At 33.1% G+C, this 16,073-nt stretch overlaps 1 protein-coding gene across 1 annotated transcript in view; it reads right to left on the bottom strand.

Annotated features, from left to right (window-relative positions):
- The window catches only part of LOC113513417 (homeobox protein aristaless-like), an 83,710-nt gene extending 69,129 nt beyond the window's left edge, over positions 1-14,581 (bottom strand). The window contains exon 1 of the mRNA XM_052901903.1: positions 13,931-14,581. Within this exon, the coding sequence (XP_052757863.1) occupies positions 13,931-14,171 (241 nt within the window). The 5' untranslated portion in view covers positions 14,172-14,581. The remainder of the gene's footprint in view (positions 1-13,930) is intronic.
- Between the last annotated feature and the right edge of the window lie 1,492 nt (positions 14,582-16,073).

Raw genomic sequence — 16,073 nt, 5'->3', positions numbered from 1 at the left:
ATTACTGCGGAATTGCTTCTTCGTTATTTAAATTTATAAACATGCAATTAAATGAAAACTTTTTTAATACTGTATTCGAGTTTTTAAATTCAATAAATAATTGGGTATTTCTAACTCATGACTTGAAAGAACTTTTAAGCGGAGGTTCTTAATTCGATAAATATTTATATAACAATGTCGTGTTTTTTTTTAATGAATGATAATGGAATGGTGATCCCGTCTGCGCTATTGGTATACGCTGGCGGGACACCAGTGAGGGATGGATGATAGGTGACGATGAAAGCAGGTCAGTTAGTCTATCGTGACGAATTCCATTAGAATTAATCACGAAGGTTTTCAGAGGGAACCGCGTGGAGGTAGACTTGATAGGGTGTATTGCTGGCAATGGGTCAGGTAGACTCCATCACTAACAATCCCTTTTTCCCCTAATACAGTGTATTAGGATATCTACGAAATTAGTCTTTGTAGGGTATCTATTAAACATTTTTTCGTCATTTATATGTGCGTTAAATCGATTAAAGTTGCTTTCTTATGTGGAAAAATATATACTTATTTTGTATAAAAGTTACCAAAAGATTATTTATTTATTTATTCCTTATTGTACACAAAAAATTACAAACATAGAATATATATTAAATAAAGATGTATAACAGGCGAGCTTAACTCTGTAAGTGTTCTCTTCCAGTAAGTAAAGTAGGATTAAATTTTTTTTTTAATTATTATTACAAAAATACAGAGTTACAGAAATGTTACATTAGCATTCAGAAACCACGTAGGTTTATATTAATACTAAATATATAAACTGTATAAACAAATATCTAAATAAAGTTTCATATTCATAATATTAAGAAGTATTTATTATTCTTTTTTTTTTTATTATATAATATACGTTTAGCGTCTACATGGCGAGAAGATTTAAACTTTCTTAATGTTAAAATAAGTAGACATTTAATAGATTTTTTTTACATTTAATTCAGATACCTGTACATTAGGATTCGACCCTGTTTTTAATAATCCCGAATAACAGAAATTTATTCGTAATTTTAACATACTATTAACGTCTCTTTATGGGTGTTTTAAGAGATAACTAAGGGAAATTAATGGTCGAGGATGGGCAGCAACGTTCCTATTTAAATATCACCAAAGCCTAACTAGCCTAAGGATAAGCAAGCTGATGTAGCAATAGCTCGAAGAACCAACAACCGATGGGAAAGAAAGGTTCTTGAGCGGCGACCGCGTACGGGCAAACGCAGTGTAGGACGACCCCCCACTAGATGGAGTGACGAGCTGAAATGCATTGCAGGGAGTCATTGGATGCAAATGGTTCAGGACTGTTCTTTATGGCAGTCTATGGGGGAAATATTGGCAAATCCTTCAATAGGGTTGGTCTATGTTCAACAGGCGTCAGTTAACGACTGATAAGGGTATGATATTATAAATTGTATTGCCATTAGCGAAACTCTTGTATTTTATGGCCTTCATTAATTTACATTTGATTAATGGAATTATTCGACAATAGAAAAGTGCAATCATGCGACGAGCGATGTATGAATGTGTATGAGATAATTTTGCTGTCAGATCCTCAGATAAATAACTATCCATTTAGGTACATATCTACTTTGACTAGACTACACAATAGTAAATAATGTTTTATGTTACCAATATTAAAAGAAAACTAGTCTATTTTATATGTATTTCGTAGCTTTTCAACCGGTTTCAAAAGGGGGGAAAGGGATTGTTAGCAATGGAGTTTGACAGCCCTATTGCTAGCAATATGCCCAATTAGGTCAACCTCCATGTGGTTCCTCCTGGAAACCATCGTGAACAATTCTTGTTAAATTCGTCACGATGGGCTAACTGACCTGCTTCATCCTCACCTATCGTCTTTCACTGGTGCCCCGCCAGCGTATCCCGTTAGCGCAGGTGGGATTACCATTCCATTTTCACCCATGAAAAAAAATCCGGTTTCAAAAAAGACATTCTCAATTTTATATTATTCGGTTGTTTTTTTTTTATGTTTGTTACCTCGTAACTCCGTCACTTGTAAAGCGATTTATTTTTTTTTATCTGAAAGGACATACAGATTGGTTTCGTAGAAATTATATCAAAATCGGTTCAGCAGATTAGTTTTTAAATTAAAACTGATTTTGCTAGTATTAAATTTTTTTTTTTGTGGATTACAATTTTAAATTATAAGTAAAGTTAACGCCATTTTATACACGTAAGTAAGTTTATCTATCTATACTAATTTGATAAAGCGGAAGAGTTTGTTTTATGCAATTATCACTCCAGTTACCGTGAGGTCCTCCCGTAAAATGGACCACCCCTTTCTTTCCCGCGGGTGTCGTAAGAGGCGACGAACTTAATGGTCGAAGGATGGGCAGCAGCGTCTTTCTTAAAACATTACCAAAACCTAACTGCAGTTGTCAATCCACCTGCCAAGCATGGCAATTACTGGCAAAACGTTCCTTATGGAGGAGGCCTATGCTCAGCAGTGGGCAGTTATCGGCTGATAAAATAATTTAAAAAAATTACAAGGGATATAGACCACTTTTTATCCCGGTCAGTAAATATATTCCTGTAATGCGGACGAAGCCGCGGGTAAAAGCCAGTTACATACAACAATAAAAGGAACAAGTAAAGAGTTATAACCGTTATAATAATACAATATATGGGCAATCGGAAATTGTAACATTAACTCGTGGCCCAATATTGCCATCTAGTGGGCGCCAAGCGAAACCATTTCAGATAAAGATTTCTTCAAAATCGTAAAAATCCTTCATTAGCCGTTATCTACGCCATGTAGGACAGAAGTAGCCCCATCAAGTGCCAGTCTGATGACATTATTTTATGGCGTTCCGTACAAAACGTTTTGATATTTTTATTTTTAATTTTTTTTTCGTCTGTGGGGCCGCGCGTGCGCTCTAATGGGTCCCCGTGATAACTCTCACTTTTAAATCCTTTTATTTCCATGTCACCCCGTAAAACAATTTGTAAGACACAACACGGAATCTGTTTTAACGTCGTAGGAATAAAGTCTTAATTCGTTCGTTCGCCACTAGTACTTTAAATTCCAGAAACATAAGTCATTTGTAAAGTTATCAGCACTTTATTTAGAGGTAACATTTCTGTGTATTAAAGGTTTGTTTTTAATTCTGTACGCTTGTTTGTAAAGATAGTTGGGATTCTTAGAATTTTTAAGCAGCGATTTATTACTTTGAGGCATGTCAGTGCAGGACAGGTTATCCTAATAGTGACGCATGTTTTGGGTTGGATTTAACTTACTGGTAAGTATTTTAATATAGTAACAAAATTACAAGTAATAGAATATAATTGGAAATATTACTTTTGAAGTTGTGACATTTATGGTTCAAATTTATTTATTTATGATTCAAATTTATTTATTTTTGTGTCAAATTTATTTATTTATGTGTCAAATTTATTTATTTATGTGTCAAATTTATTTATTTATGTGTTAAATTTATTTATTTATGTGTCAAATTTATTTATTTATGTGTCAAATTTATTTATTTATGGTTCAAATTTATTTATTTATGTGTCAAATTTATTTATTTATGTGTCAAATTTATTTATTTATGTGCCAAATTTATTTATTTATGTGTCAAATTTATTTATTTAACACTTTATTGCACCAACGTTACAGGATTTGTTGAACAATTTACTTAATAGACTTAAAGAAGTTGTAATTCACTTTCTTAAATCAATGTGGTCGATTCATTGCCACTTTGATATGCAATTTGGATTAGCAACCAAATGGATGGCTTAACAAAAGGAAAGTGGTAAGCAACACTTTGTTATTTCAGCTTATGATATTATTGGTTTAAATAGTGAATTTTTATAAAAACAATTATTTTTTACATAATTATTAATTTATGTTTTTACTTATTCGCCTCCATACATTACACTTGCAATATCTAATAGTTCTATTACCTGTAACGATTATATTAAAATTGTTCACAACCACAATAAGAAAGTTGCATTTCATTTCCAACATTACCCTGGTCCCACACGCCTAGATAATTATGCGCGCATCTGCATAATAACTGACATTATTGCTTCAGTACATTTATACCTATATTTACGCCTTTCTATAAACTTCATTTATTATTACGCCTCTATAGAAAAGTTATCAAAACGGGCATTGTTTTTTGCTTGAAACTCCTTATTAAACCACTATAAAAAGACACTTGCGACTCTTTATACATTAACACTTTATAATGGTTTACGCCATGGGTCTAATAAGAGTGGTTTCGTTGCTTAATTCTGTGTATTTTCTCATTATAAATGCGGGATAGTGTAAGTAAAATGCTTGGTATTATCGTAAATGGAAGGTTTTTCAAGCGATACGTTGTAATTATAACGTGTTCACTTCAAACCCGGAGATGGTTTTATTACAAACTAATAATTGATATGTTATTGTGGTGGTAAATCGTAGTAGAGTACGGGTATTATTTTTATTATAATTGACTTTTTTAATGTTTCAATTATTGAAATCAATCAGATTTTTAACAAAAACCCAAAGTACATAATAAAATATATGTTGTAAATGTCGATATACGAGTACATAAATGGAATACATATAGTTTTTAAAAAGAGGTGAAGCTTTTTTAAGAAATAAATTCTTACAGGTAATAATTACTTTAATTACGAATATTATGTAATTAATCAAATTAAAAATCCTAACTACGAGGGAAAAATGTTAGCAGTCATATTATAACACAGTAAAGAAGCCAGCTGTAGGCTTACTTCTTAGTATATTTGATTTTAATTTTGATTTTAGTACTTTAGTTTTACTTTTCTACGGCAAAATGTAAGTATTATTGTATGTTACGTTGCTTATAATAATAATAGTTGACATATGCTTCTGACTGACCACCTCATTACGAGTTAGAGCCATAAGCATATTTTTTTTATATAAAATCATTTTAATACAAAGGGTGATGGTAATTTAAGTAGTAAGTTTATACACAAAATTCGGTATTGCCAGCGCACCATTGTAATTTATTATATTTTTGTATCGGCAACACCTGCTCCATTGTACAATTATGAATCGTTCCTGTAACTGTCGAGTAAACTGCATATTAATTATATTGTAATGAACTCGAGTTTAGTATCGATTGTAGATTAATAAATTGAACATGGCGTTAGGTAAATACACCTTTTTATCTGATTACAACGTTTACTCTGTAATGTGTCTGTTGCTTGAGCAATGAAAATTATATGAAATTACGGTCGATTTATATAGTTGGTAGGTAAATATTTTATTTTATACACAACTTAGAATGGCAAACGAGCTGCCGGCTCACCTGATGGAATGTGATAACCGTCACACCTTTTTTTTAATACAACTTAGAATGGCAAACAAGCTGACGGCCCACCTGATGAAAAGTGGTAACCGTCGCCTATAGACATGAGCAGTACCATGGACATAACACAGCATCCTCACCTATCATCTTTCACTGGTGCCCCGCCGGTGTAAACCGATAGCGCGGGTGGGGTTACTATTCCATTATCATCCATTAAAAAAAACACCCATATATACTTACCTGACGTGTTACCTTTTTCTACATTTGAGGTCTAAAGCGTTGTGACTCCGTATCCTATAATTTTACTGCCATACCCATCCCACTACTCAAACCGAACAGATAGTCTGTTTCTTCCATTATTGTTTATATCAGTCGTTAAATCTCCACTGTTGAACTTAGGCCTCCCTCTATTGGTGGGATTTGCCAGTACTTGCCACGCTTGGCAACCACAGTTAGTGGTTCATTGGTGATGTTTTAAGAGGGAGGCTACTGCCCATCCCTCGACCATGAAGTTCCCTACGTATTATAGATATTTTTTTTATGCGTCAGGGGTGTTCTCTAGAAATCTGTCCAATTCTAAAATAAGGGCATACGGGTATGCGACTTGGCCTCCCGAGCCGCTGCAATGTCCCAGTTTTTTCCGTGTCCCCCCCCCCCCCTCCCCATTCTCACTTAAGTCCCTTATTCCTTTCCTCAATCCTTTCCTCCAAACCCTGCGGCGGAAACCACCAACAAATGCATTCCCAATGAGGGTTGAAGTCAGGCAGGCGGCCGGTCGTAGAACTATAAGTCAAATCCAAAAGTAATATAGATAAAACCATATTACGCCGACCCCAAATAATAATTGAGATAAGGGTAGGCAGATAATGATGATCATAGGTATTTTTATTTATTAATATTTTTTCACAGATTATATAATATAAATAATATACACTTTTGATTTAGTGTATAACTTTGTGACAATGCGAGTACAAGTAAGAATTCCAATTAATATACAAGGCACATCTGAGTATCATATCGCCGGGGCTACAATATGATTAATATTCATGTATACGTTCCGAAGGTTTTTGTGACGTGTGACAAGTAGCTTGATTGGAGAACTTGTTTAATTGTGGACAATGAAACAAGAATAGTAGCGACTTCATCAATATAAGACTATTTATAAGGGGATTTCTTTTTAATTGCGTTAATTTGTAATACTCAACTTGCTTAGGGTCAAAACACTTTCATTTCAATATTTATGTGACGTGATAAGAAAAACTATAAAAATAATACGTAGATATATACATATATCAAAAGTTAAGTGTAATAAAGTTCGTATTTTTAGTGCAATTTTTAATGTAATTTAAATTTTTTTTTATACAACTTAGAATGGCAAACAAGCTGACGGCCCACCTGATGGAAAGTGGTAACCGTCGCCTACAGATATGAGCAGTATCATGGATATAACAGAGTATACTGTTTCGCCCATGATACCCCCCATGCGTTGCCATTCTTCAGAATTCAGGTGTTATTCCTCTGTACCCTGTAAATTCACTGCCATATCCCACCCTTCAAACCGAAACACAGCTATGCAAACACAACTGCTTTACGGTTGAAATACGAATGGGACAGAGGTATACAAGCAAACAACTTTTGTACAAAGTCTCCCTATGGTAAGTTACAAAAACAGACGCCTAGACCACCTGATGAAAAGTGGCTATCGTTGTCTATAGACTTGAGCAGTACCATGGATATAACAGAGTATACTGTGTCATAGCAGAGAAAATATTAATTCAGTTTATATGTACCTAATGTCTGTCAGTTGTCAAGTAGACACGACGATGACAGGTCTTTTTACCTTCTTCTATGGTGGAAGAGTAAGGTAGAGACCTCGGGATGAACCCCTTTACTCAACTCCGGGGGCCACTATCCCTGGGTCACTGAATTGTGTGCCGAATATGTAAGCGTGGCTAATTTCTTATTACTTTCATGCAGTGGTGAGTGATATGCCTCTTCTCTCTTGCTGTATATATGTATATATATATATTTTTTATACTACGAGTTCTGTTTAGTTTGAAACTAGATGGCGCTGTGCAATACGTGCAGTTTGTATCAGCCGTTAACTGTCCACTGTTGAACATAGCTTTCTCCATAAGGGGGTTTTATTAGTAGGTGCCACGTTTGGCAGGCGGGTTGACAACTGCAGTTTGGCTTTTCCTGATGCTTTGAGATGGATGCTGCTTGTTAGTTAGTGGATGAAAATGGAATGGAAGCCCCGCCTGCGCTATTGGTATACGCTGGCGGGGCACCAGTGATAGTTGATTGGTGATGATGAAAGCAGGTCAGTTGGCCCATCGTGAAGAATTTAACAAGAATTAACCACGATGGTTTCCATGGGGAACCGCGTGGAAGTCGACCTAATAGAGTATATCTATTGCTAGCAATAAGGCTATTAGAACCCATTATTAACAATCTCTTTCCCCCCAGAGGGACGCTGCTGGAGGAATGGGCCCCCCACCATAAGCTCCTTTTGTTCCCTCATACGAGCTCTATGGGAATGAATGGGATGGCTTATTCTATGCTTACACGGCTTAATAGTACCTATTAATTTATTTATAACAACACCACTACACGGAAATATAATCTATTCCATCATTGTTGACAATGAACATAATAATTCCCTTTAACTAACTAAGTCACGAGTTTTATGATTTGTTTATTATTAAACTGACACTTGAACCTAAGCAGCAATTATGATGATATAATAAATAAGTAAACTCTTAATTATTAAAGTAACTATTATGTTTACATTATAGGGTTAAGGAAAAAAGACAAATTATTAGAACTATTGAGGATAGAAGGGGAAAAATGTTGGGACACTTGATACGACACGACGAACTTATGAACATTACAATAGAAGGTAAGATAGAAGGAAGGAGGGGGAGAGGGAGACCGAGATATAGTTGCATCAGGCAGATCAAGGAAGGAGTTGGTGTCGTGTCGTATCAAGAGGTGTAGAGGCTCGCTGAAAATCGTAATGAGTGGCAAGAGCTCCACCGATAAGAGCGCGGCTCTTAAATAGGATAGATAGATAGATATGTTTACATATAATTAGATTAATAAACGCGGTACTTAGTATACAATTAAATTCAATGTTCTTATGTTTTAAGACACCTTTTTTATGCAACTTAGAATGCCAAACAGGCTGACGGCCGACCTGGTGGACATGAGCAGTACCATGGACATAACAGAGTATACTGTTTCGCCCATGATACCTCCATGCGTTGTCATTCCTGAGGACTCAGGTATTATTCCTCTATACCTTGTAAATTCAATGCTATATCCCACCCTTTAAATCGAAACACAGCCATGCAAACACAACTGCTTCACAGTTGAAACACGAATGGGACAAAGGTACCGAAGCAATCGACTTTTGTACAAAGTCTCCCTCTGGATTGCTTTTAGTATCTGTTTTTGTAATTTTTTACGTGACTTATGATGCCCTTTCTTGTGAGCAATTAAATTTCAAATTGGGTAGAGTGTAAGTACATAAATTTCTTTAGCATATTAAGTACTTTTACTGGTCTGAAAGTAATTTAATGTTACGAAAGTGGACCATTAAGATATGCATGAGTGCATTTTGTGTTAACTCCGACTGTTGAAATTGTCACAGCTCTCCCATGCCTCACAAGTAGGTAATGAAACAAATATTAAATGTTTATTTTTTATGCACTTTTAAATGGAAATTATTAGCGTACTTTGAAAAGAGTGATTTAGAAGTAAATTGATTATTTTTTCTATATAGCACGAAAAGTGACAAAGTTAGGCCCTTCCATAGTAATTTGACAGCTGAACCACGATAAGAGCATGGGGCATTCGAATGTTTTCAGCGTCTTTTAACCCATGTCTTTTTGGAAAAAAATATACAGATTCACTGATATAAGTGATAGTTTTTATAATGTAACAAATAAATTCACTTTCACATTTATATTAGTAAGACTATATTTTGGAAACGTAAATATATTGTTAAATCCCTTTACTAACAATCCCTTTTCCCCCATTACTACTTCAAATTAGACACAAGCAGACATTCTTATGGTTGAGTCAAGTTGAGTCAAATATTCGTTTATTTATATTACAACAAACCATAGTTATTCATGGGCAACATGAATACCGATTCGATATCTATATATTGGGTTCTTCTGAAACATTGATGGCAGGAAAAAGGCGAGAACCTTTTTTCTTAGATATGGGCGATGACCCATTTCGATATTGCTTATATTGGTTGGATATCTATTATCGAATATGTTAAAAGTTTGTTATCCAATATAAATTTTTAGATAACAGACTTTTAACATAATCGTTACTGTAACAGTAAACAGATACTGTAATTAAAAGATATAAATAAATATAATAAATGAAATGATAGATTAAATAAATAGATTAAAGAAAGATATAAATAAATAGATATAAATAAATGATATGATAATGAAATAATAACAAATGAATGAAATTTTGTTTTAATAATCTACAACAGTTACATACATACATTTAGGCTGCAAGTAATAACAACATTAAAAAATATATATAGAAAAAGTTTATATACATATATTATAATAAAGTCTAGTTGAATTCTGACAGTGTTATTGAAATGAAAAAGGATGCCAATGCAGCTTAAAATTCCTGTAGAAGTAGAAACGCTGATTTTCAATTAGCACCTCATCACCTTGCCCGGTTCATTAAGATCCTAAGTTAACATATCGCTTCATATTCATTCATTACCCACCCCTAATAGTTATATCATCAATACATATAATAAAACCGTAATTGGTTGGTATCTGTACGTAGCAGATATATAAAAACTATTATAAGGGGGCTTTATGAACGTAATAGAACCCAAATAATGATTTTAAGATTTTTCTTCTTTTTGTGTGTTCATCTGTATGTCTGTTTGTCTAAACGTCTGTGCACGCTAATCTCATAGAAACGGCTTTATCGATTTGAACGCGGTTTACTTCACATAACATTTAATGTCTGTTTTATTTCAATCGGTTTTTAAATAAAAAAAGTTATATCAATCTAAAGAATTACATATAAAATGCTATAAAATAACCGATCAATTGAATTGTCTGTAACTTTATTTATTCTATGTATTGGATTTTCGAAAATTCTGTCTACTCATGCTAATAATGTGTACGTTTATGTATGTATTTGTTTATATATAATAGTGCGCCACCTACCCTTTGTCTTTCTTTCTTTTCTCAATGTTCTCTATCCAAAGGTTGTCTGGAAGAGATTGCTTAGCGATAAGGTCGCCTTTTGTATCATTTCTTATTACAGTTAAATGTATTTACTATTTTATAAATGGTGCAATAAAGTGTAAATAAATAAATAATCCGGATCGGTCGGATCACTAGTTTTATGTAAATTGTAACGAATTGAGATTATTATTAAATAATAGTTTTGTTACACAAATGATGTTATTTTTTTTATACGTACATAACTTGTATACGTAGTAGTTCAGCCACATAGTAGACAGATGGCTCACTGTGGACGATCGTAAAGCTATTCACCATAAAGCGTTCCACCTGCCTCGATAATGTATTGAGCATTTGTATCGAGTCGCTTTCCAGCAATTCGCTACCGCTTGCCCTAAACCAATTTGTGTCCGGAAGCGCCTAGTTAGGGGTGCGTGACGTCACAGACCTGGTACGAGGAACGCCATGGCAGAGTTAAATAACCTACGTGAACTGTAACCTAATAGTCTTGTGGTTAGAGTGTACGGCAGCGAACTTGACGTCTCGTATTCATTTCTCAGGTCGTTCAGAAATGGATATTTCGAAAATTGTCGAAATATTTGATTGTGATCATATCAATTAATATTTTAATTATGAATGTATGTTTAATTGTAGGTATATATGGCATATTTTATGTAATATTTCGGATAGAGATTGGAAAAGGACATGCAAATTTATTCCTGTTGAATACGGTTACTTTTACTTGAATAAAGTTGCCGCAAAGTTAAATTATAAATAAATAAATACACTTCCGACATCTTTTATGCAAAAGTCAAAAAAAGAAGATTAAAAAAGTAATATGCAGTATTGTTTGGAATTGATTTTAATAGGTAAATTTATATTGCAATCAGTTGAATTTTATTAAGGTTGTTGACGCTATTTTTTTTTTATCAAAAATGTTTGTTGTTAAATCTAATTGTAAATGCGTCTCTGTGTTCTAAATTTAAAAATAATTTATATATAAATCTCGTTGCCTATTGGGTTAATTTATTTTAAAATAGGAATAATTGAGTTCCCTGTTTTGTATTTTCCAAAGCAAGTCCAGGGTAAAGTATAAAAATAAATTAAAAGCGTTTAATTTAAAAGTAAATGCATCAAGATCAGACGTATGAGTATATGTCTGATCTTGATGTTACTAAAGCTATTTATCTATTTATATTTATTTACTACGAGTGTAGTAGTAATAATTTTCCTATCAATAAAAGCAATTATTTCTTTATTCTCTCTTTCTTTCTTTATCTATAATTCTTTATTTTATATTCATTATAAAGTCTTCCACATATTTAGTCGCAAATAATAGTCAAGAAACACCTGCAACCAATTGATCTTTATAACCTTTAAGGTTATTGTACCGTGTAGTTACGTAAGAATTTTAACAAATATACAAATATAGGCATCATAGGTACTTACAAAGTTGCTCTATCACTATTATATTCCATTGTCTATGAAATCTGTAGTACTGAACTAATGCCTATTATTAAACTAAATAAAAGTAGAGATAAACGTAATAAGATTTTGTTTATATTAATATAATAGACTTTTAAAAAATTAAAAGAAAATCATATATGTATAGTCGGTTAATATTGGCGAAGATATCGCGTAATTATACATTCCTACATAACATTACAGTCGAATTAATAACTTCCTTTTTCAAGTCCATTGTAAGTAGTAATAATATATGCGCTTTTCGAAGAAATTGGCTTTTATATATTTCTAATTATGTTGGAAATCAATGACGTCATGAAATAAAAATAAAAAGAAATAGTGCCTATAAGAATTAGCCTGGGTATGGTGCTAGTTCAAACCTTGTATGTTTCAATTTTATTTTAATCACACAAGACATTATTGTTATTTTTATAACTTAACAGTAATTGTATGTAACTTTTATAATATAATAATAAATTAATAGTGGTATTTAAAAAAACATATATAAACGTGTTAGTATTTTGATACAATGTCTTCACAATAATGTGTATTATTAATTTTAGTGCTCAAGTGGTATAGTATGTTACGTTAACAATGTATCACAGATTCCGGCCTTCACAATACAAGAATAAGTTGTAATTGCATCAGTAATGTCGTTAAAATAGTAATAAAATGTATATAAAACTTTATTGCTTTGTGTGATGAGTCTAGCAAATTATTTTAATTGCAAACAACAATGTATGCGCATAGCTCAACTATAAAGTTACATTTCAACATTAGCACAAAATGTATATAATATGAATTTGTTTGTTGCAAATTAAAAGATATAATGTCACGTAACTCAGTGCCCGTTTTAGATATTTTGCCGCGTTTGGTAATAAGGAATATTTGTGATATACATAGTTGTAATATATATATTTTTTTAATCCAGAAGCCACAGATAAAGATATAGAGCATTGAATTAAAAGAACTGGAAGTAAAAAATGAAACTGTAACTTATTACTTAGTTTCTAACTATAAAACTGATCACGAATACATTAGAGCGATAAACGATTCTTTGAATACTCTTAGCCCATTTGCACTAGACAGTTTATACAAATGAAAACAATAATATTTGTTTGATTGGTTCAAAACACTTGAAGAAATGTAACCATGTTTTATGTTGAAAATTTCATATATAACATAATCGATGCATTTTCTATAAATCCTTTGAGGAATTTATTCTCCGTGAAATTTAATAATAAATCTAAAGTTAATATTGAAGAGTTTTTATTTTAGTCATTGCCTTAAGTGACGCATTGTGTGATACAGTGAGATTGTATGTTTATTATTTGTTCACATTAGTATTAAGTGCTACGCTGCAACATTCAAAGTAATTTATTATCTTCTTCTTCTTATATTCTACTGTTTCAGTACGATAACAAACTCTACATTTAATTAATTTTGGGTAGTAATTAATTGATTGTGATATCAAAGAAAATTAAATAAATGAAAACTAATTATGGAGAGATTTTGATTATTCACTATACCTATTAATCTTGTTAATAAAATATTCTAGTAATTTAGTTTCTTCAACCTGTATAAGTAATATACCTATTACAAAAAGTTTTAATGATGATAGCAATGTATAAAACAGTAGGCCTAACTTAAAACAACTTAAAAATTATAATAAAAAACAATAAAAACATGAATTTCCTATTATTTGTTTTATGACTATTTTTTTTTTATAAACAACAAAAGAATTATTGAAAATTTAGAAAGAAATGTAATAAATGCATACTTTGTTTTAGTGTATAAGTATTTAAAACTAATAAAAAAAATATATTCATTCAATTATCTGGAATTGTTTTCAGTATTTATAAGTATGTAGATACATAAATTTAAAAAAATATAACTTACCATCGTTGACGTTCGTGCTCCCGTCGGCTGAACGTTCCGAATCATCTCCGCCAACCAAATTCCTTATACTGAACGAGTTCGTCTTCCGTGATGTTGTCACTTCCGTGGTTACCCCCGTGACGTCATACCCGATGTCCGTTCCGTTCACTAGTTCGCGGCACATCTGCTCCGCTCCGTTTAAATGTACCGAATCCGGTGGAACAGTTCCATCCGCTTCCCCGCGCCGTGTTGTAAGGTCCATTTTCTAATTGATTGCTAGCACTGAAGACTTTTAAATTTAGAACAGTGTTTATGTTTACGTTTGACATTTTAGTCACACCTTGACAGTTTGATAGTAACGTCAAAATTGGAACGCATTTTAATTTTGTGTCACTATTATTTATCACAAGATAAATTTGCTACAACCTCGTCACGTATTAAGGTGCAGGTGCATTGCATAATTTGATTCGCGATACTGATATCATGCATCAAATAATACGATTTGTTAGATATTAAATTTGAATGGTCCAACACATTAGTCACTTGATAAAATATCATCTACATAATATACAAATATCCAGTTCCGTATTGGAAGCACGTAGCGTTCACCGTCGGCTTTGCAATACGCGAATTCGCGTTAGTAGCGCTAAAACGCGCACTAAGTCCGCGGTGGCGAAGGCGACTGGTCCTCTTACCTCCTCTGCCATGGCAGTCGCGTGTCCCTCCCTACGCCTCTGTAGGCGGGGCCACACGCCCCATGCCGGTTATATCGCATAATAATCGAGAATCTCGCGACTTTTTCGTCGTCAATTACGACAAACTCGCGACTTTTTACCCTCAATCGATTTACTTTAATGAGTTCTAATTGCTCATTGATACAGCACACACTGCCACACGTTTGGCCCATAATCTCTATAATTTCCCCTTTTACAAAGTCGTTATAAGTAACTTCAACGCTTTTAGTTAAAAAGGAAATTTTACCGTATACTTGATTATGGGAAAATTATCTTGATAGATAGAAAAGTAAGGTATAAGAAATCCCAATTAAGAGTGATTAATTATATCAGCCTCATGATTAATTAATGCACTAGCTAGATATAATTTAGTCTATAACATTGTTTAGAGTTTATATAAAATGATACATTTTATATATTTTATATATCACCATCATGATATTAGTCCTTAACTGTCCACTGCTGGACATAAGCCTCCCCCTTGGGAGGTATTGCCAGTAGTTACCACGCTTGGTAGGCGCAGTCAGATTTTAGAGATGTTTTAAGAGGGACGCTGCTCCCTGCCCTCCTTTAGTCGGCTTTTACGACACCCACGGAATAGAAAGGGATGACCTATTCTATGCCAGTACCACACGGCCCGATATCACATATTTGTGTCATAACATACAAATATTGATAAAGTATTTTTTATGGAAATTATAATAATAATAAACATAGTATAATAAAAAAGCTCACGGCCCACCTGATGGAAAGTGGTAACCGTCGCCTGTAGACATGAACAGTATCATAGATATAACAGAATATATTGTTTGTCTTTCCTGTGATACCCTTCATGCGTTGACATTCGTGATGACTAAGATTACGCCTCTGTATTCTATAATTTCATTGTCATATCCTATCCTTCAAACCGAAATACAGCCTTGCAAACATAATTGCTTCACGACGAAAATACGAATGGGACAGAGGTACCCAAGCAGACGACTTTTATACAAAGTCTCCCTCTGGTTTTCACTAGAAATATTAAAAAAAAGACGTTGACTATCGGCTCAATTGCTAACAATATATCCAGCTACGTCGAATTTCATGCAGCCCTTTTTCAAAATTCATCACGATGAGCCAACTAGCTTCATCTTCACCTGTCATCCCTTACTGGTGCCTTGCCAGCGTTAACAACAAACTTTGGCAGATATTTAAAAATAAATATATGTAAGAATTTTTAAGAAAATATACGAAATGCTTCATCTGCACGTTTCCAACTCTATACCTATGTCAGCCCTTGATTGAATATGGCCCTATTTTAATACGGTTTTTTAGTCTTTACTCTACACTTTTGTTATTATAATAAAAAAATTTGCTTTGAATTATTATTTGTTAACTTTGTATTGTAACTGTTTTATATCTTCTTTGTGTATATTAATCATATCTTCATC

The sequence above is a fragment of the Galleria mellonella genome, unplaced genomic scaffold, assembly GCF_026898425.1.
Source record: "Galleria mellonella isolate WM207_F2 unplaced genomic scaffold, CSIRO_AGI_GalMel_v1 utg83, whole genome shotgun sequence".
Lineage (NCBI taxonomy): Eukaryota > Metazoa > Arthropoda > Insecta > Lepidoptera > Pyralidae > Galleria > Galleria mellonella.
This window is presented reverse-complemented; position numbering and strand designations above follow the sequence as displayed.